The sequence below is a fragment of the Hyalella azteca genome, unplaced genomic scaffold (assembly GCF_000764305.2).
Source record: "Hyalella azteca isolate HAZT.00-mixed unplaced genomic scaffold, Hazt_2.0.2 contig7099, whole genome shotgun sequence".
Classification (NCBI taxonomy): domain Eukaryota; kingdom Metazoa; phylum Arthropoda; class Malacostraca; order Amphipoda; family Hyalellidae; genus Hyalella; species Hyalella azteca.
In genome coordinates this window covers 85752-111131 of record NW_025937231.1, presented here as the reverse complement: position 1 = coordinate 111131, position 25380 = coordinate 85752, and the positions used below count along the sequence as shown (strand labels likewise).

Genomic DNA, 25380 nt, shown 5'->3' with positions numbered 1-25380 from the left:
AACACATCATAACATAGCACAGTATAACAACATAACATAACACATCACATTATAATGCAACATAATATATTGTATTATATTATGTTCTGTTGTCCTGTGTTCTGTTGTGTTTTAATTTTTTCATGTTATGATGTATTCTATTATATTAGGTTGTGTTATGTGATCTGATATAGTATCATGTGTTATGTTATGTTGTGTTACAATGTGTTGTATCATGTTTGATTGTGTTATAATTTTTGATGCTATATTATGATGTGCTATAATGTGCTGGGTTGAGTTATGTCTTATAATGGGTTTTATTAGGATATGTTGTGGTATAATTTGTTTTGTTGTTCTAAGTTATGTTATGATTTATAGTGTTATATCATGATTAGTTATGTTATAATGTATTGTGTCATGTCATTACAATGTGTCATGCTATTTTATTTATGTTATGTTGTGTTACAGTGCATTGAGTTATGTAATGTTGTTACATTATGTTGTGTTGTAATATGTTGTGCTATGATATTGTTTGTTATAATATGTTATGTTATAATATAATGTCATGTTAGGGTGTGTTATAATGTGTTGTATAGTGATACGTTGTGATGAGTGCAGTGCTGTTGTGCAGTGATATTTTGTGTTGCAATGTGTTGTGTTGTTAATACCATATTGTTAGTGTTACCATATTTTGTGTTATTTGCTTGTGTTGATCATTAAGCATCGGCCACTTTGATTGCAGAGAGCGCTCATAAGTGTTGATCATTGGGCATCAGCTAAACTGACCGTAAATCGCGTGTGCTTGTGTCGATCATTAGGCATCGGCCACTTTGATTGCAAAGAGCACGCATCAAGTGTTGATCATTGGGCATCAGCTAAACCGATCGTAAATCGCGTGCGCTTGTGTCGTTCATTAGGCAACGGCCACTTTGATTGCAGAGAGCGTGCTTCTGTGTTGATCATTGGGCATCAGCTAAACTGATCGTAAATCGCGCACGCTGGTGTTGATCATTAGGCATCTTCCACTTTGATCGCAAAGAGCGTGCATCAGTATTGATCATTGGGCATCGGCTAAAATGATCGTAAATCGCGTGCGCTTGTGTCGATCATTTGGCATCGGCCACTTTGATCGCAGAGAGCGCGCATCAGTGTTGATCATTGGGCATCGGCTATATAGATCATAAAGCACTTGTGTTTGTGACGATCGCCAGGCATCAATCATAAAGTACGTGTGCCTGTGTCAAACATGCAGCATTGGCGAGGGTTACACTTCCGTTTTTAGCAAGCATATTGGCAACTTTCTTCCCTGGCACACTGGCGTACATCCAAAAACGAACCTCCAGTGTACACGCTGCATCTTCCTGACCATGGCCACTATGTAGGGTAAACGCAGTATATTCCGACACATTAAGGATGCATCAAGAAATGAAAAACTATAAAAAAAACGTATGCGTTATGTGAGTTCTGTATTCCGACACATTAAGGATGCATCAAGAAATGAAAAACTATAAAAAAAACTGTATGCGTTACTCGAGTTCTGTTTGCTTTACGTGACTCTCAAAACACCGCACAATGCACCACGGCACCAGCAACAATGAAACGTCACAAAATGTTGCCATATTTATTTAAAAGCCTTTAGAATGCAAACCTACCAAATCCCTATATTCCGACACTGTGTGTGACTATATTTGGCATGTGGTGAGACGTATTCCGACCACGCTTCAAATTGTACTAATATACGTAATTCCAACATCCACGTGTTCAAATTCCGATCGCTGTGTGAGCTGTATTGGAATACGACACGGCTTTGAATTAGAACACTATTGAATATTGAGCACTACTTAATTAGGCTTTTAATTAACAGTTATTAAGCTTTTAATTAAGAAAATTTTAATTTTTGCACACAGCTTGGAACGAGCTGAGTGTCCAATTCAAGTTGTGTCAGAATTAGTTTTTATGTGTCTAAATCCATTTCTCAACTTAATCATCTATTAATTTATTTACCACTTGAAATCAGCAAATACAAGTATACTTGAAGGATTCCTAATATATTCACAGACGTATTTTAGAGTCTCAAACCATAATATTCTTTCTACACAAACAGTTTATCACTATTTGGTAGAGCAAGGTCAACTGTCAACTTTGACACATTTTTCGATGATCTCATTGGGTGGCATGCACCGTCTCTCTTTGGATCTCAACATTCTCCTGCTAGATGGCCCAGCCCTAGAGTTTTGGCAGTAGTTTGACGCGCAAATGTATGACGTCACTATTTTAACTTTAAACGAACGCATGGAACTAAAACAAAGCTTAATATAAAGGAAAAAATAGAGAGGTGTCACCGTGTCGGAATTACCCACGATGTTGGAATATACCGCGTTTACCCTATGTTCAGTCTTAAAATGCCTAGCAAATTACGGACCAGGCGTCAGGCATTAAGTCCAGCAGCTATCTCAATCAATTGTCAGTTATGGAAAGATCGGGTTCCAAAGGCCGGGTCCCTCGTGAATCAAGTCACGAAAATTTCTAGAATCGGCAACAGGCCATAGGCCTATTTCCTCAGTGCCGACATTTCTATTCTATTCTATTCTTTAAGTGGTGGCCCAGTGGTTAAAGTTCAGCATATCAAGATTGGCGCAGAGAGGCGTGGGTTTGATCCCAGGCCAGCTCTGTGTGCCAGTTTTTGGTCAGAATCAGTAAGGAGGCCGGGCGGTTAAGCAAAGCAGAATTTGAGCAGCAAGTTGCGAGTTCAAGACCACAAAAATGCTGTGAATGTTCTGCGATGTTAAGAATCGGCAACATGTTACAGGCCTATGGCCTAATAAATGCTGAAACCGCTATTATTATTATTGTATTTTTTTCTTGAAACCCTGGCCACATCATTAAACAACTTGTCAATATGATTTTTGTTGTTTTTTTCCCCATTTGCATTTATCTTTACATATACTATGAACTGTGTCAAGTGTATATTTTGTGTCCCAAGTCCAATCAGTTAGGATTTCTGCATAGTTTTGACTTGAGGTTTGGAATTTGGTATAGGTAATATAACTTAAAGTATTTACTATCAACATCAATATTATTTTGACTTTATTTATGCTGTTGCTATTTGCTGTGCAAACTTGTTCTATTCATATTAGCCCATATTTCATTGCTGTTCCTCTATTGAAAAAAATATAAATAAATTATATTTATTTTTCTTTAACTAATTGCTCTATTATATTTTTTATTTATATTAGCATTTATTTCATTTTTTGTATACCTAACTTTGTAAGTTGCTACTTGCTACTACTTGTGAATTGTGATTGAAGGTAATAAATGCATAATGATAATGGCAGAGTCAGAGTCTGACATGCCTAACAGTGATGATAAGAACATTGTCCTGGAAACTCCAACATAAGATCCTGCTGGCCCTCTCGTGCAATCTGGACTCCAAGCATCTTCAGATGAAAACCTGACTGGAAATCGACCCAAGCCTAAGGTGATAGCAAACAATGGAACAACTAGGTCAAGCATGGACATACAAGAAGGGTCCCCTAATACTAGAAGGCACAAATGGCAGATTGGTATGGAATCTGAACAAGAATCAAACAGCTTGATCCAACCAACAGCTACTCCTGCTAATGCTAACACCAATAAAGCTCTTAGATAATCTGCCAAACGAACACAATATAAATCATTTCCAACCAATGCAACTGACAAATCATCTGGAAACAACAACAAGGTGATAATCAAACTGTCTCCAGACACAAGAAAGATCTCACGGTGATTAATGTAATGGCAATATCATATCAATAAAGGAAAAACAAGTAAAAATCACAGAAAATGTCATTTATTCTACCTCTACATCATCTACAATGGAAGAGGAGGACTTCAGAGTACTGTTAGTAATGAATGAGTACGCTCTGCATGCTTCAAATATTTTAAAATGAAGTTTTATTCCCAGTGTCCCGAGTAGCCCCGTTCGACGTGGCTACTCGGGACACTTTTTTTGCTTCTGGCACCTTATGAATAGCATGTGGAATTTTTTTGAAGATGCCATTTGATAGCCCTTGCAAAGAGCTATAAAATGAGCCTAAACTTGTTAATGAAATGTTTCATCGTAAGAAGTTATTAACAAAAAACGCTCAAAACCGTCCCGAGTAGCCCCGGTTGGCGGTACCATTTAAAATACTTATGTACTGAAAACAATATCAGGAAGATGGTGTTTGTTAGCTGCATCACACTGTTGGAGTTGTTCTTGGAAGTTTCCTACAGCACGTTCACATATATGGCAAGGTATGGCCATAACCTCTGCTGCAATAATCCGTTCCCTTAGCTGTGGTAGGGTGTGAGCGCTGTGAGGGAATAGCTTTTTGCTCCATGTATTTGTGTTGCCATTCCTTCTCTCATGCATTTCTCCCTAATCCCTTCTCGTTCCAGATCATCAATTATGATAAATAGCCTATGCACAGATTGTTTTCTAGATTGTTGCATGGTTATGTGATTTCAGCATGTTATATGGATCACCAGTTTCATTGGTCTCAGTTGCCTAACAGTGCACAAATGAGCAGTGATTGGTAATTGGCAATAGTAATTGTTCTTCCAACTGCATTGATGTCTTGTGCACTCGCTGCTTTGACTGTGATGCTGGAGGACCGGTGATCTCTTGTGCAATGTATTTCAGTGGTTCCCTGTTGAGCCAGAATTGGAAATCTGAGGTCGGGAGAATAAGCAACCTTTGTGATTGTTCTCAACTGTGCTGAAAATTCACCTCTTTGCCACCTTTCACCTTTGCAACTGATTGCTATTTTTATCTTGCTAAGTGTTTAGTCCAAGCAAATGCAAGTGTTTATTCTTGGTGCATTGTCAGTTAATCACAAGTTATACAAGCTGTGAACTGGTGAACCCAGAACCTTACCCTTTCTTCAGCCGTGAGAACGGACAGGATACCAAGAAGAGAAGAGTCCTTTGCTCAAGGACTGGCCGTGGATCCTGGAAGTCTCTGGAACATGCAAACTGTTTAGTGAGCCTTTTGTTGTATAGGATTTTCACTGTTCCCTTTATAACGTTTTACTGATCATCAATATATTATAGGGTTTTAGGGTTCTTGCAATTTCTTTATTTATTGTGTTTCATCCATTCTCATTCCCGTGTATCACCCATTACACTAACCCCTCATCATCATGTATCTCATTCAATTGTAAAATATGTGTGCACTTGTTTTAGAGTTCATTTAGCTGGATTGGTATTGTGTTTCATTGTCCTGCTGTTAGGTTGGTTCAACTAGTTTTCCGCAAGATAAAAGCCAATTTTTTTTTTTTTTTGTACGAGCAATAGTTTTTTAAAAGCCAATACTATATTGGTCTTACCGGACCTTTAGAGCTCGAATGTTAGTAGTGCCCCTAACAGCGCAACTTCTGAACACCCTCTCTTTTAGATGTCCTCAAATCAGGTGACCTCGCAGGCCACTGTAAATCACTCTTCAGAGACACCAGACGTCCGGGAAACATGCGTTTCAAAACATTGAGTGACATTGGGGCCGTGTGAGCTGTAGCACCATCCTGCTGGAACCACACATCTCCCAATGCTTCATTTTCTACAATGTTTTCCATCCTGGGCTGCAAGAAATTTTGCAACATTGCAGCATAGCATTTGGAATTCACCGTTACGATTACTCCCTCCTCCGAGAACGACTCCAACAGTGTGTTACAGCTAATGGCCACCATCTTCCAGATATTGTTTTCAAAACATAAGTATTATAAATGGTATGTTATGCTAACCTCAATTAAAATAAACTTTGTTCTTTATGTGCCTCCATTACTCTTTTATTTTGCCTCAAACTGCTCAATCGGTTCTACCCCACCCTGTATATTGAGAGGTTGAGATTGGATTGACCTCTTAGGCAATTAGAAAGATTTTCCACCCTAATATGAATATTCTAATTATAATATTTAATTTCAATCTTTGAATATGTGAATTTAAAACTAGCAACAAAACAATTACAATTATAAGACTACATATAAAATAATTAAATGCACTGAATGGATATAAAATATTTGAATTGTGCACATGTTTATTTCAAACAGTGTAAGCTTTTCTCATAACTTAAGTCTCGTTTCAAGTTGTTTGAGGTTTGTTTGATACTTATCTGGTCTACTTGTGGGACTAGCATCTGCTTTACCATCATGCATGGCAGTGGTCAGTACCCAAACTGGAAAAATTGGCAGAATCTATGAGCTATGTGTGAATCATTGAATGAATCAAAAACACTTGTGCCTCAAACATTCTGCCCATTCTAACACCCCTTGCATGTAGACTAAATAAATAATTATATACCGTAGGTATGTTTATAACCAAATGTATTTTTTCAGATTTGATGCAGAGGTTGACTTGTATACATCTTGCCATACCAGAGCATGGCTTACAAAGTCAGGTACGAAAACTGAATAAAAGTTATTGTAATACAATTTTTTAGTACCTATATATGTACAAGTTCTCTAATTGCATCTTGTTTCTAAGGTTGAAAATTTTAGAGTAGAATTAACTTTGATGATTTCTCTTTGAATTATATAAGTTAGGATTTTAGTGTAGGTACGGTACGTACCTAAATGATGGATTCAGAAGAGAGAAAGAAATTAGCATCTGAATATATCATTAACATCAATTTCATCATAAATGTGTGATTCTACCCTATTGATGAAAAGATCTAAATATTTTAGATCTAAATATTTTTAGTGTTTTAAGCAATGACTCATGTTTCAGTGCTTCTTAAAATGCTTGAGGATTTAATCCCTGCTCGGAAGTTTTTGGCAGCATGATCTTTGAAAACAATAAGTTCTAGAAGTGAATATAAATAACTTATTTGCCATGTTACCAACAATTTTTGCTTTAGAACCCTATGAAATTGGTAGAAGAAGCCAATTTTTATAGACATATAATAGGATTGAGATAAATTATTGTAACCTAAGGTTATGGCTGATGTGAAATATTCACTGCTCAAATGCCTTTTTTGTTTACATTCAGATTGGCAGAATTTGACAGCATTTTGCAGGCAGAGAAGATTGATCTAAGCAAGTTGCAGGAGCTCTGCTTTGCAGGTTGGTTTGGTGTCATGAATAATTCTGTGCTGCCATGTAATTCAGCCACAAAGTCCATTTACTGGAAGAAGGCTTATGATATTAGTGACAAGGCTGTCTAGAGTATGTAGAGTTAATTCTTGTTTGGTTCTTAGTAGTGTTAAATTTTGGCTGGAGGTTCCAATTAAATTAATACAAATGTATCTTTTCAGACTGATTACAATTACGTATGTCCAGAATTAAATAATAAATGTATAAGTGTATTAAATAATAAATGTATTTGGACATTGGTATTCAAACTATAATTAGGAAAATTCTTCATGAAAGGCATTGTTTTCTAAATGTTAATTTGTTGCAGGTATCCCAGATGACGGAGGCAGACGAGCGCTGTGTTGGCGTCTGCTGCTGCATTACTTGCCTCTGGACCGCTCCTGCTGGCTGCAATATCTTGCTGATAAACGCAAGCAGTACCACTCCTTTGTGGGTGAGGCCCTTGAGCTTCTACATGTAGTGTTTGTTCTTGTGGACAGAAACATCTTGTTAATAAACGCCAGCAGTATCACGCCCTGTGGGTGAGGCTCTTGAGCTTCTACATGTAGTGTTTGTTCTTGTGGACAGAAACATCTTGTTAATAAACGCAAGCAGTATCACGCCCTGTGGGTGAGGCTCTTGAGCTTCTACATGTAGAGTTTGTTCTTGTGGACTGAAACATCTTGTTAATAGACGCGAGCAGTATCACGCCCTGTGGTTGAGGCTCTTGAGCTTTTCCATGTACGTAGTGTTTGTTTTTGTGGACTCCAATTAAATCCTTGGTATAGGTATATATTTTTGATGAGAAATCTGATCTGTATTCTCCATTTGATAGACTAAGTCATGTAGGGTAGCATGGTTTGAACACACATTTAAATTTAAAAAATTTCCACTAGTTAAAATGGATTCATTGTCACAAAACCTTCAAATTCTACATTGCCTAATTTCTCAACATTGAAAATTTTAAGCTATTTATTTTGTCCTGTGTGCTATGTCACAAAATTTTTATAGATCCTTGTAAGGAAATATTTAAATATTAAGTATGTTAAAAACAATTGTTTGCAGATGACATAGTGGTTGGTGGGGGTATGAACAGCAGCACATCATCTTCGAGTGAAGCTCTGCACAACAGCCGCCCTTCAGATATCGGTGAGCTGGAGACATCAAGTGGCAGCATCTCCCGGCACAACAATAGCTTTGACACTCCCAGCATCGGCACTGATATTAACACCAACAAAACACCTTCATCTTTACCTGTGCACAAAAGGTCCTTCAGCAATACCAGTTCCATCACTAACAGCAGTAGCAGTAGCAACAGTCTTTGTAGTGATCATCCTCTCAACTTGAGCCCTGATTCACAGTGGGTTAGTTTTTTCAAAGACAATGAAGTATTGGGGCAGATTGACAAAGACGTTAAACGTCTGTGTCCTGACATGTGTTTCTTCCAGCGCGTTACTCCACATCCTCGTGCAGACACGCCGCGCTTATGTACACGAGTCACTCATACCCCTTTGCACTCAGCCCCTCTTCATGACAAACTTTCCTCTTCATACTCACGTCAGAGAGGATCTGGTACTCGCAAATCTCCATCCCCGCCTCCAGAACCTCTTCCTCCAGGGACCGAAGCACACTGGGAGGTTTTAGAGCGATTGCTCTTCATCTATGCAAAGCTCAACCCTGGGCAAGGATATGTGCAGGGCATGAACGAAATAATAGGACCATTGTATTATGTGCTAGCGACAGCACCGTCAGATGCTGAGCATGCAGAGGCCGACACTTTCTGGCTCTTCACATCTCTTATGGCCGATGTTAGAGATCTCTTCATACGAACGTTGGACGAGAGTGAGAGCGGCATTGGTCGCCTCATGACAAGACTTATGAGCTGCCTCAAGGACGAAGATGCCGCCACATCCTCCCAACTTACTTGTCAGGGAATCAAAGAACAGTATTTTGCCTTCCGATGGCTCTCCCTCCTCTTCTCGCAAGAATTCCCACTGCCTGATGTCATTCGCATGTGGGACTCTGTACTCGCTAGTCCTGATCGCCACAGGTGCCTTCTACTTCTTGCAACCGCCATGATTGTCCTTCAAAGAGAGAAACTCCTTTCTGGAGATTTCGCCAGTAACGTCAAACTCTTGCAAAATTATCCTCCTTGTGATGTTGGTGCTATTATCAGTAAGGCAGTTGAGCTCTCCGATCGTCTCGTAACCTGACTTGACGTTGACATTCTGGTGCAACCAAAGTTTTTTTCATCTCTCTGTGAACTTAATTCTGTAGTTGAGGCTGTATAGTTGCAATTATATCAATATATGTAACCTCAAACTGGTATGGTATGCCGAAGCGCTCAAAACTCCTACTTATATTAAATATAGTGAGAGTCCAAGAGTTATTACTGGAACTGGAAAGTAATAGATGTACATCGTATGAATTGAGAATTTGATGCAGAATTTGTGCCTCATGTACTAGCTTTTCAATTCAGCACACAAACTGGACGTATCCCTGCACATAACTCATCATGATGTACAGTAGTATTGTCTGTAAGAAAGCCTTCCCTAAGCCATTTCTCATTCATGCCTGGCATCATGGTTACATGCGCGTTATGTGTAAGACAGCATAACTGCTTACTCATTTCTCATCCATGTGTTACTTGTGCTACCATGGTTACATTATGTCTGATGAAACTATCAGCGCTCAGTGAAGCTTCTCTGTCACTACTCCTCAAACCTGGATGGAGACTTCTTACTATGACGCCATATTTATCTTCATATACAGAAGCTCACAACGGCAATTCGTGATGTAAGTTTGCAGGTCATGTGCTATTTTGATATATTTTTATTCCTCATTGTTTTGCGTTCTGATTGACTTAATGCGTGAGCAGAACCGTGATCAGCGCGTTCCGTTTTATTCGTAATTTTCATATAATTGATAGGTTTAGGATAGATTTTTCCAAGACGAAATTACTAACAATCAATGTTGATGCTCAATTTGTAAAAGTATACCTATATATATGTTACTTAGTTTATAGACTATACTGTTTTTCATATGTTTTGTTTCCACTAAGACGATGCATTTGCCGTGAGACTATTACTGCGATTTGTAAGAGCTGCAGATTCAGGTTTATATACGAAATTGACGACTTAGAGCCCGAGATGAAGCATACAAATTGTAATCCGTCAGCCTTGAACTATTCGTGGGTGCTCACTTCTTTCATTGTTCTTCAGATTAAGACTTTGTCATTCATATTTGTTTGAGGAGTACGATCAACAATTTTTCGAACGTTGCTTGTTAGTGGCTCTGGAACAATTAAGTGAATGTGAAGTCTTTACTATGTGCGTGCACTGTATCTTTATTATGTTTGGTAACCTGACTTGTATTGATCAATGAGCTGGATATCGATAGTCTTCACTATGTGACACTTATTAAGTTATTCTAGACTTTATAAATTTATATTCCAGACTCATATATACGTATCTATTATGCCCTTTTTTGTTGATGCGCTTTTCACGCTTTTTTTCTGGAAAGATTCATAAACACTTACTGGTATTTCAAAAGTAAAAAAATTCTCTTAGTGGTTCTGGCATTATTTGATTCATCAACTGGCGCTAAGTATTTTCAAATTTGTAACAGAATCGAGTATTGAAGTTAACAAATTTTAATTAAAATTCTTCGAATATTACAGCTATATACGCGCCTCTCATAACTAATTATTAATTTAAGTCTTTCATTTTTTAATTTATGAGGAAATTAAATCGTGAAAATTTTTTTCTGACTTGTCGGTAGTAGGCCTGTAACTGATCGTCTGAATTGCCCTTTAACCTACCGATATTGTTTGCGTTCTCGATGATCCCTGCATTATAGATGGTCTCGACTTCACTAAAAATACTTTTTTGGTGTGGTCGACCACTGTAGTCGCTTGCCAAATATTTGTGTCGCCATTTATTTTAGATCTCAACGTGCGATTTGTCTGCATTTAGATCTTTGTAGAATCATCAGCCATAAATCTCGACTTTATATTTGGCTTTATTTATTATACTTTAGTGTTTCTCGCATACTTGATTGTAATGTTATCTTCGTTTGTTTCCAATATATATCAGTATTCTAATATGACCAACGCTCAAATTGATTTATTTCTCGTTGACGATTAATTCTAATTGGGTTAGCAATGCAAGTGTATCTCATAGCTATGTTTTGATATATTACTGCAGCATTTATGGCCGCTTTATTCTTAATGTTTCCTGACTAATTAGGAGCTGTGGTTCCTAAACTGAAGATCAATTACTTTCTGGGGTAATTGATGAATCCCTCTGGGGAAATTCATAAATTATTCTATAGTAATAGTAAGGGTGACACCAAAAACAAGAAATACAGCACTAGAAAACTAAAAAAGGAGTGCAAGTTTGTGAAAAGGGATACTGTGCTTATTATGAGATGTTAAATTGAGAATGAAACAAATAACATAAAGAATAAGCGAGAGAATTTAAACGTTGTAAGTGAGGTAATCTAGAGACGCAAGAGACTTCGAAAGATAACTACCATGAAAATCAATGCTGTTCAAATTATTGACTTGCGTAGAAATATGAACTACATTTAAACCTGATAAATTCACATTGAACAAATGAAGATATCGAGTTCCCCTGTCTGATGTCTTGAATATGTTTACCAATTCTCAAATATTCCTTCTATTGCTCATGTAATCATATCATATATAAATAAATGTTATCTTAAATAGTGTATTAGCAGACTTGATCATAGCGTTGTGTGACTTCTTATTTGTTAGTTCAGTGAAGCGGCAAGAAATAGTAACAAATTCATCATTGAACTTGTATCAAAACTGTACTGTATTCTATGACTTGGTCCAGTTATTGTTCAATACTCAGTCGAAATTTATAGCTATGAATTTCTTCAATAGCAATACAGTAGAATCGTCTGAATTCTCTGTTGCCTAGATCTAATTATTCTGCATTCCACTATTACTATTATTACACTCTATATTACTGGAATGATGTTTCGGGTCAAATATTTTTGGCTGTCGTAAGAAAGGCCGATGCCTCGTATATCATATTTATATATTCTTTCACTTCATCAAAATATTCTCATTGTAAAAGAGAATACTAAATATTCTCAGTTTACCAAGTAAGATAAAGGCCCAAAGCCGATTCAGCCAAACTTTTTTTTTATCTCACAATTTGCTAGAAACTATATGAAAAATTTTCTTGTTTCAACGCAGGCCGTAAAATCTGATGCAATTTCTGTTCCATGAAACGTTGTTATTGTGTTAACTCTTTGACCCTAGGCTGTGTATGGTCCTGGGAAACAAATTTTATTCCTGTTTATTTCGATGGCCGTAGTTTAAACTAATCAAATTCTAGTGCGTGTGGGAATAAAGGTGCCTATACACGGGAAAGTTTTAACCCATAGTTTTAGCGGCAAGTACTTCTCACTTCGAATATTGGGCTAATTTCTGTTGATCTCTAGACAAAATTTTGAAAAGGTAGATGAAATTGATGCTTTCTAATAAAAATTGATACTTATTCTCTTAATTTTTAGCCCGATGTTCGAAGTGGAAGGTACTTGCGGCTAAAACTTACCACGTGTATAAGCGCCTAACTCGGTAAGCATCAATAACGTTATGAGAATATTTGTGTAAGTTGCGGTTGTTCGGAAGTTTTTTTACTCCATTGCGACGAATCAGCCTATGTGGTGGCATGCACGCACTAGGATTTTATTTCGTGATGGCTAGCAGTTCCCTTTCCTGTTATTTCTTCTGAAGAACCTTGACAAGTTCATGTCACCATGCAACCAATAGTTAGCAACCAAATTATTGTATGCAATACTATTGAGAATCATTCATCTTCTGGATATTGTAATTAGTTTGCAGCATTAAGGAAAGGGCAACAAATTACGATAGCAATAGTGGAAAAATAAAATGTATGATTCAAGATAAATTCTTCAATACTTTTAACTGCTACATCCTGAAGCCAAATTCCTATTTACATAGTCGGTTAAGGAAATAATGAAAGAATATAACTTGAAGAAAATATAATCTCAAAACAACTCGACCTTTATTCTAGAAAAAACTCATCCTATTCAATCCAGCTGGGTATTTTTGGTCTCTCAATTAATTAAAAGTAAGGCAAGAGATGTCCTTCCTCTACTGGCAGTAAAGCTAGTTAGCGGGCTCATGTTAAAAGAGCGTAGACAACACGGAATGCACACGTGGGCGAAGGGTTTAATAATGAAGTGGGCAAAGTGTTTTTAATAATAATTAAACTTTCAATATCATATATTTAAAGTTGAATCAACATTGATAATATCCGTAAATTTTGATATTTCATTGTAGTCAAAACGCTTAACATATCAAACATTAGACTTTTATTGCGGTTGAAATGATTAATATTTTCGTAGACATGGACGTTATTTCAGTGTGGTTGGAGCGATTTATATATCAGACCTTGGGAATATTCACCGTGGTTGAAGCGATAGTAGACCTAGGATTATTTCACCGTGATTAGTCGGGCATTGAAGTGATTACTGCTCAAGGATCTCTCTTACGGCAGGACTGAGCGACGTATTGCTCCATGGTGGTGAGCATACCGCCGCTGGTGTCCGGCAGCTCTGTCATGTAGCCCCAGCGCATGGCGTGGTAAACGTCAGGTGGAGCTTCGTAGTATTTATACTTTGCTGCGTTCACCTGACCAACGAAAATTATTTCAAAACCTTGCATTTGAAGATATTTGAAAATAAGTTCAACAAATTCTTTAAAATATTGAATAAATCAAATGTACAATCTTAGACTTTGTACTTGGCTGCGTACATCAAAGCAACGAAAATGCATTGAAAATCACGCATGTGATAGAAATAATCAGCATATAATCAACCAGCGATTGCTTAATATTGTGTAACCCAAAGAAAGAATCTTCGTATTTCTACTTGGCTGCGTCCACCTGAGCAACGAAAATGTAGTGAAAAAGACGCGCGGTAATCCTCTAAGTACAAAATCACGATCGGTCTGAAAGTATGTGCAATTAAGTTAAGTGTGGGGTGGCAGAAATTGTACGTACAGTAACGAGTTGTCCTTCTGTCATGCTGCAATATTTCTTGGTATCACAGAGCTGCGTAGCGTTGAGGGCGACCAATATCTCGACGGGCAGCGTGTATGTTTGTTCCACTCGATATGCTGTGATGATGCAGTCGTCTGTATCATCAGTATTTGCTGATAACTTAGCGTGTGGCGTCTGCTTTACGCTCATGTCTAATTCTGATGCAATTTGAGCCGGCAGTTCAGGTTCTGGGACGATTTCACTTTCATATAAAGGGTCTCCTTGCGATGCCCATTGGCTGCGAGTTGGATATTGTTTTCTCGATGGTTGTACAAAAGTTGATGGTTCAGGATTTAGATGCGGATAATTTTCTTCCATTTCTGGTGTTTCCTTCCAAACTTGCCTGCCGTCCTCGCCTACAGCGGACAAGGTGTACGAAATTGGAAACGGTCGAGACGATGAATCGTGGTCGGGTTTCGGTTCATCTGAAGAAAATTCAGATTCTGTAGAAATGATAACTTTTAACGTACAAATTATTTCCCTGTACCTTGTAACTCGTAATATGGAAGCGTTCGAAACTTAGTACGTAACTTAGTACGTTCGAAACTTACAACACGTTCGTGTTGTACTTAGTACACCACGAAAGCAAAATCTTCATAGTTTCATTCGGATTGCCGAGTTGTAATGGGATGAAGCAGCGGGCTGAGAAACTCAGCTAGCTGTGAAAATTCTGCCAAGTCTAGTCTACAGTCGGCAGAAGGCTAACCATGGCATTCTCTTCAATGCTGACACCACTATAAATTGAATGTTATTATATTACATTTAGTGGTGGCCTAATGATGGAGCTATTTCGTGTACTCTTTAGGAATAGACATACGGTTCTGCAATTTATCAATGTCACCATTACCTTAATGAGCAACACTTGACCCACGTTCTCCGTGAGTGCAAATGTATCGTAGTATATTCTCGTTATCTAAATAAATTTGTGCTCGGCAACTGATCGAGATCGTGTGATGAAAAACAATGAATATGGTTTAGGCAATAAATGCATGATAGAGCAGTTCAAGTTCTCATGATTAACAATTATTAGAATTCAACCAAATATTTTCAGAGTAGAATGGGCAGCCGCAGCCAAGTCTACGAGGCTAACTCTTCAATAATCATCGAGATAATAGTTATGATAAAAACAACCATCACACACATCACATTTAGAATCAGAGGGCTGACACCTCGGAAACCTATAATGCACAATAAATTGATTTCTGGTGACAACAGATGGTAGATGACTTGTTGAGATAAATAATATGAATTGGATACTATTTTCATTAGTGGTAAGCAAATGAATATATTCGCTTGCCATTAATGAATCTATGAATATAGGGATCATTGTGGCAAGTGATCATCCATTCTGAAACCAATGTGAATGGCGCTATAGCGTCTCATAATTTTCTATTTATTTGAACGGAACAATTTTGGATTTCAAAAGTCACGTAAAATTAAACCTTTTTTGCACGTTAGTTTCTTAATGCTTATTTAAATGTTTGACTTCTTGTTAATTCAGAGAAAAGTTTCATTACCTACCGCGTCAAACTTTCACGAAATCTAATCTACTCTAAATTCAAACTATCGTCTGACGGGAATCTTTCCCAAGTGTGATTCCAGATGCAATATAAATGCGACCTCTGTCCTCGAAGCCCCAGATTTTTTTACATGAATGGCAAATTTTTCTGGTGATTCGCTCACCTGGACGCACGGGGAACGAAATTCCAGGAGTGGACAGCGATAATCTGGCAGCGTCCGGCAGGTCTGGGAACTCGGGGAACTTCCAGGGAATAGGAATGCCTGCCCTCGAGCACTTCGGTCCATTTTGGTACTCTTGTACGAGCTTCAGTTGCGCCTCCAGATCCGGTACCCACGGACACGACATGTCTTTTGTCCACGACGCCTGCAAGAATTAAATTGGTACAAGACGAGAAAAAATTGTTTCAGCTAACAAAGTCATGTCCCTTGTCCACGGCAACTGGAAAATTGTATTTTTTTATTGAAAGCGAAAAACGCTCTTTACAACCTTTAGCTGTTCCTCCGGCACCTTCAACAACTGCAAACGCTCGTTTTGGAATGAGAAATTAACAATGAGCTTTTAAATTAAAAAGTGAATGGAAATCAACAACTACAATCCAAATAAGCGAATACGCTGAGCAATAATCTTCAAGTAAAAAGTCCACAATTCAAATGTAGAGTTAATCGATGATATATAGATGAAAAATATCAGCGATATCTAGATCGCATACAGTACTTTGCAGGGTAAGGAAATTTTGTTCTTCCCGATCATTCCACCTAAAGAATACAACGAAAATTAAAGGCAAAATCAAGAAGCAGCAATTAATCCTGCATATGCGTCAATCAAGTAACGCTACCGTATACAATCTCATTCGATGGTTGTTAAATTTTGTCTCGCGCTAGTACGAGGCAAAAATTTGTAACAACAACTTCACAGAATATACAAAAGACGAAGGAAAATGCAACACCAAGTTTCATTTCGATGTATTTATGAGCATTAAAATTAGAAAATATAGTTCGAAACTAATTCATTGAGATGTTACCCGATTTGGAGATGCTTTTAGTTTTCCTTCAAATGCCTTAAGTTAATGTTGCAAGAGCTATCTTCTCCGCAGACTACAATTAATGTCATGAAAGAGAAAATGGTGATAGTAGTTCTGGCGTCAGCGTTGATTAGGTTATCAGACCTGTCGCTGATTTTGAACATCGGAGAATCTTTACAGCTTGTTGCGGGTCTCGAACATACAACTTACTGCTCCAATTCTGCTTTGCGTAAGCACGGCTACCTGGCCGAACATGACCAGAATTGTCACAGGTAGCTGAAAGCTAATCCACAACTCACTGTGCTCCAATCTTGGTACTCTGAACTGTAACCACTAGCCATCATGTCCATGCGAATAATAAAATTACATTTCCTTCCAACATAATTCAATATGCATTTTGCGGATGATTTCTACGTAAAGTTCGCTCAATCCTGCACACAATCAAGATTATAGAAAATAAAGCTTGCAAACTCTCCAATAATAAAAAAATATAACTCAGTACTCACTGCAGTGAGTGAGAGAGCGCATTTTCTCGTCGACGAAAACGTGAAGTCACGGACGGACGGACGGACATGGCGAGCACAATAGTGCATTTTTCCATAAATGAGAAATTTCAGTCTCCAAATTTTACACGTTCTCAAAATAGCATTACAGGAGTAAGGCTTTTTAACCTTATTCGCTAATTTTATGGGCACCAAGTACGACTAAGAATTTCTTTAAAATAGAAAATGGTTCAACCGAAGTATTATTTGCTTCATTTGAGACACCAATGAAGCTGTGCGTAGCTTATACATCAGTATTTTAGCACCATACTTTTTTATATTTGATAAAATATCCATAGTAAAACCACGGCATCGGACACAGAGCGATCCCAAATTGTTCTTTGTCAGTGCCATATTTTCACCGATTGTTCATAGAAGATAAACCATATTTATGCACCAATTGTTCAGAGAGATTAGGTGATGAATATTGACAAAAATAACAGGATAACATCAGATTTCTAAATTCTAAGAAGACTCCATGCGACACGCGGAAGGATGCTCCAGAAGGCGGTGCTGCACGTGGTTCGCAACGAAATCTTCTGAGAGTTCGAAGAGGAAGCCTTCAGAAATTCCTTTCAGAACCAACGGAGGCACTTCCGTCCACTGCCAGCCGTACAACGTTACCTGCACGCAGATTCTATGAAGTAATTGGAAATATAAGGTGTATCGGCCTGTCATTCGTCAGGCGTCGGTACGGTCGCAGTGTGGTCTGGTACCCTTACTAGCAAACATAGTTGAGTGTTCGTGCCACCATTAGATGATCACAGATGAATTCCAAGCTAAACCCAACAAACGCTGACGAGAAATTGGCTTCTACATACACTTCGGCGAGTTTTGATAGTACGGCCCCGGGACCGAACCACCATGAAAAACCCTTAATTATGGTCAAGCAAGAATACATTGTTCGGAATACATCACTCGGGCGTCTCCTTCATAATGTTTTCTAGCTTGACTTTAGTCCAACTAAAACACAGAATTTAGGTTTACCCAACGCAGTGTTAATTAAACATGTTGATCGTACACATTGAACCTAAGGCTCGGACCGAATAGCAGTTTATATCCCAACCCAATTTCAAAAATTGTAGCTCCTGTCGAAATTCCGAGTTTTATATAATGGAATTGTGTATGGAATGAATAATTATAGCTGATCACATCTTGAGGATGCATGAAAAATATAACCTCTACTACAATGCTGATAAATACCCATGAGGTAATTCTATAAAATTCTGCATGACACGACACGAGAGAGTTGGAGTTAATTTCCTTTACATCCATGAAAAGTTTCAAATCTGCGTTGAAATTTCCGCTGACCCACTAGCTTAGTCATCCAATCTAAACAAAAGTTTACCTTAAAACATTCATGTGTGTCAAGTAATTATGCATGGTCACCGGAATAGTGCAATATTACAATTATGAACAAGAATTCGTTGAGAAACTCGTGTACCATTGTTTTTTGAGTCTGCACGGCGGAGCAGTTGAACTGAGTCTTGCAGAATGTGGTGGCATTAAGCGCAAGCAGCACCGGCACCGCGGCTTTGGGTTCGGTGATGATCTTGTAGGCGAGAAACGAGCAGAACGAACTTGCTTCAATGGACTGGCCGAGGTAAAGCGACGCCAACGAGCCACGACTGTTTGCTAGGGTCGGTGAACGGACGGTGGCTGTGTCTGGACATTCAACAAGTATTTCAAGGGCAGTGAAGGAAACTATGCAATACCGGAAAATTAAACAAAAATAATGATGCCAAAAGCTGAACGCTTCAAACTTACAATTGCAATATACAGCCAAAGGCAAATAAGGATAAAAAAATCTCCGTAAACAAGTTGTCGTTTTAAACAATTATATCCAGAATATTTGAATTACAAACTAACGCCCCAAATATTCGAAAAATTGTTCGCCAAATGAACCATTTAACGCCTGAAATATTCACTAGAACCTTATTCAGTACCTCACCTGTTTGCCTTTCAGTTGTGTGAGTAATAATCGTATTCCTAGAATCGTGCACTTGTTGCTTTCTATAGACACTCTCAGAACTATCACTGGCCACGTTATCTGGAGCATGGAAAACATCTTCTTCACCGGCGCAGTTCCAACTGTGGCACGAGTGTTCTAGTTCTTCTACTCGGCGAATTGCTTCCAGAAGGTCGGAATTACCGGCACAGCATCCCTCGAAGCGTTCCTGCAGGTGAGGCTCAGGATTTTCCGTTCCCATGACAAGATTCCTATCGCTCGTTCCAAGTTGTGACAAAAGTGGGGAATCTCTCACTGTCCAAGACGCCTGCAAAATTTGGAGCCATTCCAAGACGAGCAACTCAGTCATGTTTGGCAGGATTTAAAACATTTTTTGCCTGCAGGTGTATAAAAATTATTTTTCGAGACCTGACTGGAGGTACAATACCGCTTACAACATTAAAATCGAGAAGCATATTAAACTTTCGCAAGACGCGATAAAAGACCTCAACATCCACTGGCGAATGTTGATCAAATACTTGAAAATGCAATGCGATTTGCAAGACTGTAATTCAGAAAACATTAATGATGAGAGAGATTTCATGCTTCAATTATCCAAATTTCATCATAGATTTCAATTAACAAATTTCGAATTCTATTGCAGGCACCCAAAAAGATGAGTGCTTCTAGAAATGCTAGAGTAACGGTTTATTTCACGTTTTTATCTATATATGAATAGTTGAAAAATCATTATTTGATTGAACGAACGTTTTTATACGCCTCATCATTGTATGTAATTATGAATATCGCACTTCTCGAGCGATCAAATTTAGACGAATATTGATAATTACGAGTGAAACAGAAAAGTAGGATTTTACTTCGATGGACAACGCGCATTTTTCTGAAACGTAGAAAATTAACCTTCACAAATTAAATCGTGGAATTTGGAACTATTTCATTGATTTATGCAGCTGGATTTAGTGTTGTACTCAATAAGCTGACAGATTAGTGAAAGGCATTGCTGTAGCTGACAACATCATTCACCAGAAAACAAATTTTAAGAAGCAATTTAAATTAAAATATTTATTGAATGCCACGAAAAAATTTTGTGAAGACTCTGCTGTCGAGAGAAACATACAATATTTATTTATGGTTTTATGAAAGTGTATTCAAAGCTACAACAACAAAGAAATAAAAAAACAAGAACAGTTCAATGGACACACAAGGACGACCGTGACAAAGAAGGCGAAAAATAAATAAAAAACATAACTCAGTACTCACTGCAGTGAGTGACAGAGAGCGCATTTTCTCGTCGACGAAAACGTGAAGTCACGGACGGACAGGCAGACGGACGGACAGACGGACAAACGGACAGACGGACAAACGGACAAACGGTCAGACAGACGGACGGACAGACATGGCGAGCACAATTGAGCCTTTTTTCCATAAATGAGAAAATGCGCTAAAAAGAAATAAATAAATAAGGTTTTCAGAGGTAGACTTAGAGTCGTAAGAGATCAACCCCAGAAACACTTATCGACACAATAATGTGGCTGACGCGCTGTACAATTAACGTTTCTGCCTGGCGCCAAGGGGGAAGCAATCTGCCCTGACTCGCAACTCATTACAAGTGACGAAAAATGTTATCTCCATCGCAGACCTGAAATGAGTTTAGTGCACGCGTGATTTAAGCTCGCTTCCAGGGATAAGTTAATACTAGATGATAAATCTTATTCATTCAATGTAAAAATACAACTAAATAAACAGCATGCAATGAAAGCTCAAGAAACATCGAGCAATAATTATACCAATACGGGCATGGAAATCTGTCGTCAGAGCTGAAAAAAGTTAGGCGATGTAGAGATCAGAGTTACACAAAAACGAGCACACGTGAAAAATCCTTGCGAAAAGTTATCGGCAAATACTTTTTCTATAATTTTATTTTTTTTATTTATTCATATCACATAAGAACAACGTACACATGAATATCCTTTGAAGAGAGCATTATACCGTATCTGGCTTTTTTTCTCTCTTTCCTTGCTTCTCGTGTAAGATGCACAATTTATCAAATATTGTACCAACATTATCAGAACAATTGCGAGATGATACTTAAACAGATTAAGTTGCGTTTGAGTTCATTAATTCTAAATTGATTCCAATTGTGATATTGGTTATAGATTATCTTCACGCGGGGTACTGCAGCTCTGAGTTCCAGCGAACGAGTAGCAAATGGCTTGGCCCATGTAAAAAAATATAACTCAGTACTCACTGCAGTGAGTGACAGAGAGCGCATTTTCTCGTCGACGAAAACTTGAGGTCACGGACGGACGGACAGACGGACAGACAGACAGACGGACATGGCGAGCACAATAATGCATTTTTCCCATAAATGAGAAAATGCGCTAAAAAGTCTTATCACATAAAGCCAGGGTTGGCGATTTTTTTTATTTTTTTAAAAAAATCAAAAAAAATCAAAAATCAATGATTTTTTTTTATTTTTTCATGATTTTTTTGATTTATTTGATTTTTTTTTATTTTTTTCAGCTTCTTTGTCTTTTTGAGTTGTAATTTTTTATGTTGCAATTAGCCTACTGACAATAACAGTATATGGATAATAATGGATGGCTAAAAAGGGCACTAATTGCCTTCAATAATGGCCAACAGGCCAAGGTGATGTTTACCACTTAGGGATTTTTGGGTAAACAATTATTGATAAGTCTATTCATTAGCTTTGTAAAGTTTGTATGGAGCAAGGTAATGAGCTAAATATTGACCATTTAACTGGCTTCAATATACAAAATCACTTCAGGAATGCAGATCTCCTAAACATTGAAGAGTCACATAACAGATAGGTAGCTGATAGCACAGTGCACAGCACTAGGTATCAATAGATCTACTAGTTTTATGTCCTATAAATCTACCAGACTCTACCTTCTATACACACCGAATGATAAAGCTAATTTTTTTGCACGAAAGCCGCTTATGTAGACAAGCAGATGATTAATTTCTAGACACTAAAGAACTGTCAGAAAATAAGTCTTGGCTGGTATTCGGTACGAAGCAAATGCAGTGAAGACGCATGCCTGAACAAATTATGCCCTAGACCACAGAAGAGGCTCTTAGAATAACACACACAATTTGTTAGGAGAGGCTCATAGGATAACAAAATTTTGAGACACCATAGGCTTTGGCCGATGATTCGCTACACTCGGCAGTCGGCGCAAAGTTATTCCGTGATTGCTTGGCCACCAGACCGAAATCTGTTTATAGTCAGAATCTCCTTTCCGACTTTAGGTATATATAGTAGCCTACATAGGGCAGGGTTGCCCAGTGCTTATGGTTCAGAGTACTAGGATTGGAGCAGAGAGGTATGGGTTTGATCCCAGTTCTTTGCACCAGTTTCTGGTCAGAATCGGCAAGAAAGCCGAGCAAAAAAAAGCAAAATTGGAGTAAGGAGTCACGAGTTCGTGACCACAACAAGCTGAAAATGTTCTGCGATGTTAAGAATCAGTGTCATGCCAGTGGCCTAATAAACGCTGAAATCGCCTGAGAGTATGAGAGGGGTCGGCCAAGCCAAGTCATACCAAGCTAGCAAGCTGCCGTGGGGCTACCCTTCAAACCCCTATCCGAAGGGGACATGAGCGGCTGATTTAGGCGCTCACCGAGGACCTCTGTCAACTCCGCTCCGCCCCCGTACAACTCAGCCTTATCAACTCACCTTCCAGCCATCCTTGACACAAAAGTTCGCTTCTTGTTTGTTATAATAATAATTAAAAATCAATCTAACCAAGAGAAACAGTTTTGTCACTCTTGTCAACTCACAGCCATCAAGGAGAGGTCGGAGTATCGGCACATGTGAGCGCCGATGTTGTCGTCCGTCGGGTCGCCGTTGTTGTTGCCGCACATGCCGCACACTTCATCGTCGCCCAATAGCGTTACGTTGCCGCCGACGCGCCCTACTGTCAGACGTACGATACCGTCTATGGTGCATGAAATCAAGTCCCCGTTGTTGATGGAGCTACACAAACCTGGGGAGTAAGAGAAAGGTTAGTTATACAGACATAAATGAAAATTTTGACGCTAGTAGTTACGAGAACATTAAAGAAATAATTAGTGGATTGAAACACATCCAAGATTGAAGTGGATTATTATCACAATCGATAACCGTCATCTCAAAGTTAATACAGGAAAAATAAAATAGGTCGATGACCATTAAGATAAAAAAACATCAATACTATTAAAAATAATTATTCTTTTGCAAAACAATTGACAAAAAGACCTATAGCCATACGATCAAGTCATTCGTTCGTACTATTTACTCGGTTATTTTCAATGCTCAACTTGACACAGCTGAAAATGTCAACCAATTATTCGTGCAGTAACCGAACTCAGCTGAGGCTCACATGAAAAATTAGTAGCAACTAATATATCCATGTCATGCAGCGCGATGGTGTTTCAGCATCAAATGTCTAACACTACAATTGAATCCAAAAAATTATTTAGGTAATGCCCATACAAGCATCGCTGAGTCAAAAAAGTACGTGAAAAATTCACATACATCCATCCAGTCAACTGAGGTCACCACGGTTGAAGCCTGTATTGTATTTGTTTCAAATTAGTTTGTATTGCTTCACAAATGACAAAAAAAAAAGATGCACGAACAAGAAACGAGTTTAAGTATATGATTGTTGAAACTAAAATAAACTCACCAATTGCATGTTTTTTCACGGGATGCATGATAGGGAAAACCCCCGTGTTTCGATAGGGCGCCACTCCGTTGATCTGAAATAGCGATGGAGGACAATGATGATACTCACGTTACTGCCTACCACGCAAAAGGATGAGATTCATCCTTGTAATTTTGATCATGAATTGCCAAAATGTGCCAAGCTAACAACCAAAATTTACAGAATGAGTTTCAAAATGTTCTATCACTACCAAAAAATTCAATTAATTAAAAATTAGCCTCATGTTGTTCATTACTTTCAATGGAAAATTTTATAATGTATTAATTTGATACTTGAAAGTAAGAAACCAGAGAACGGCTACAACGAGCAAAACTGGAGTATCACTACTTATCATAGCTATTGATATCGATAAATTTTTTCTAGTATTTTTCATTTATATCCTGTCTTTTGTCATATATCCAGTATATATTATTCAGAAATTGTCCAGTCTTTTATCATATTTCCCTTATTTATAATCGAGAAATTGAACTGAATTTTCTACGCACAGATAAGGTGCGGTAGCCAAGATACACATCAACGTCGAAGTTTGCGTCCAGGTAGCGGAAGAATGGAGAACGCGTGTCTGCGCGTCCTGCCAGAGGATCGAGGTGCGTGAAGACGTACCATTTAGGCTCCCGGTTACAGTGGGCAACGGCAAGCTGGTAGCAACTTGTATAAACTTTGTCGAAAGACAAACCATCAGCAGTTCTTATGCTACCATTGTCTGTGAAACACGTTCCTTGGGGAGCAGAGTCGGTGGTAGAATCTGAGTCGTGTGAGTTATGATAGGTCTGTGGTCCTAATGTATCTATGTCCACCCAAGCATCGCCAGTTGATTCAAGAGGTGTCCCAGTCATGTCAAGATGGTTTGAGTGGTCGTTGTAAAAGTCCGTCTGTTTCGCAAGGGCGAAAATTGAAGTTTCGATATTCCTTGGAGTCTTCAAGTCGTAGGCTCGCCAGTTTGGACTGCAGAAGCGACATTCCGCACTCCACTCGTTCGTCAAGAGTGATCTGGAAAGATCAATTTATTAAACGCAAAATCACAGTAAATGAAAAAATCGAGATAATAAATCATTGCTTTCGTTGACGGGTTTTGCAGACAGGCAGGCATGAAAGACGAGTAAATTCGATAGAAATGTTATGGCTAATGATAATAATACTCCATGTATGAAGTCAAATTATTTCCAGAGAGTAAAAAAACCAAAGCACACGTGTGGCTAACAAAAATAATAGCATTGAAGGTTAGGAACAAACCAAAGAAAAGCAAACAACGTCAAAAATAATATTCTGCTAGGGCATCTGTACCGGGAATTGCTTTGAAAAACAAGAATGATTCTCCGATTATTAACTGTTGTATAGACATCAGTGAAATATTTGAACCCCCCCCCCCCAAAAAAAAAAACAATTAGTAACAGTGATGAAGAACACAAACTAGCGACAATTTTTTAGTACGTGA

General features: G+C 38.2%; 3 protein-coding genes across 4 annotated transcripts in view; 1 reads left to right on the top strand and 2 right to left on the bottom strand.

Annotated features, from left to right (window-relative positions):
* Positions 1 to 4373: 4373 nt before the first annotated feature.
* On the top strand, positions 4374 to 13134 carry LOC108664829 (TBC1 domain family member 13-like). 2 transcript variants are annotated; one of them, XM_018151522.2, is made up of 5 exons: positions 4374 to 4981; positions 6330 to 6391; positions 6982 to 7055; positions 7393 to 7518; positions 8130 to 13134. In XM_018151522.2, the coding sequence occupies exons 2-5, from the start codon at positions 6375 to 6377 to the stop codon at positions 9275 to 9277; spliced, it is 1365 nt and encodes a 454-aa protein (XP_018007011.1). In that variant the 5' UTR covers positions 4374 to 4981; positions 6330 to 6374; the 3' UTR covers positions 9278 to 13134. The 2 variants fall into 2 exon arrangements, with proteins under 2 accessions (XP_018007011.1, XP_047737075.1); XM_047881119.1 differs by lacking the exon at positions 4374 to 4981 and adding an exon at positions 5707 to 5723.
* LOC108664827 overlaps positions 13091 to 25380 on the bottom strand; it is a 48699-nt gene continuing 36409 nt past the window's right edge. The window contains exons 25-30 of the mRNA XM_018151521.2: positions 24431 to 24935; positions 23907 to 23979; positions 23020 to 23225; positions 15848 to 16049; positions 14126 to 14589; positions 13091 to 13755 (exon numbers count right to left, since the gene is read on the bottom strand). Of these exons, the coding sequence (XP_018007010.1) occupies positions 13600 to 13755; positions 14126 to 14589; positions 15848 to 16049; positions 23020 to 23225; positions 23907 to 23979; positions 24431 to 24935 (1606 nt within the window). The 3' untranslated portion in view covers positions 13091 to 13599. The remainder of the gene's footprint in view (positions 13756 to 14125; positions 14590 to 15847; positions 16050 to 23019; positions 23226 to 23906; positions 23980 to 24430; positions 24936 to 25380) is intronic.
* On the bottom strand, positions 17288 to 19738 carry LOC108664830. Its single transcript, XM_018151523.2, has 3 exons — positions 19201 to 19738; positions 18694 to 18914; positions 17288 to 17873 (listed from the first exon to the last, which is right to left on the bottom strand). The coding sequence occupies exons 1-3, from the start codon at positions 19565 to 19567 to the stop codon at positions 17715 to 17717; spliced, it is 747 nt and encodes a 248-aa protein (XP_018007012.2). The 5' UTR covers positions 19568 to 19738; the 3' UTR covers positions 17288 to 17714.

Excerpts from the sequence above, each read along its gene's own strand:
- LOC108664830 (XM_018151523.2), bottom strand. The coding sequence starts at position 19,567 with ATGACTGAGTTGCTCGTCTTGGAATGGCTCCAAATTTTGCAGGCGTCT. Across the intron at positions 18,915-19,200 it reads CACAACTGAAAGGCAAACAG|ACACAGCCACCGTCCGTTCA; the intron begins GTGAGGTACTGA and ends TTGAATGTCCAG. Across the intron at positions 17,874-18,693 it reads TGCAGACTCAAAAAACAATG|GTAACGTTGTACGGCTGGCA; the intron begins GTACACGAGTTT and ends ATCTGCGTGCAG.
- LOC108664829 (XM_018151522.2), top strand. Across the intron at positions 7,056-7,392 it reads GCAGGAGCTCTGCTTTGCAG|GTATCCCAGATGACGGAGGC; the intron begins GTTGGTTTGGTG and ends AATTTGTTGCAG. Across the intron at positions 7,519-8,129 it reads GCAGTACCACTCCTTTGTGG|ATGACATAGTGGTTGGTGGG; the intron begins GTGAGGCCCTTG and ends AATTGTTTGCAG.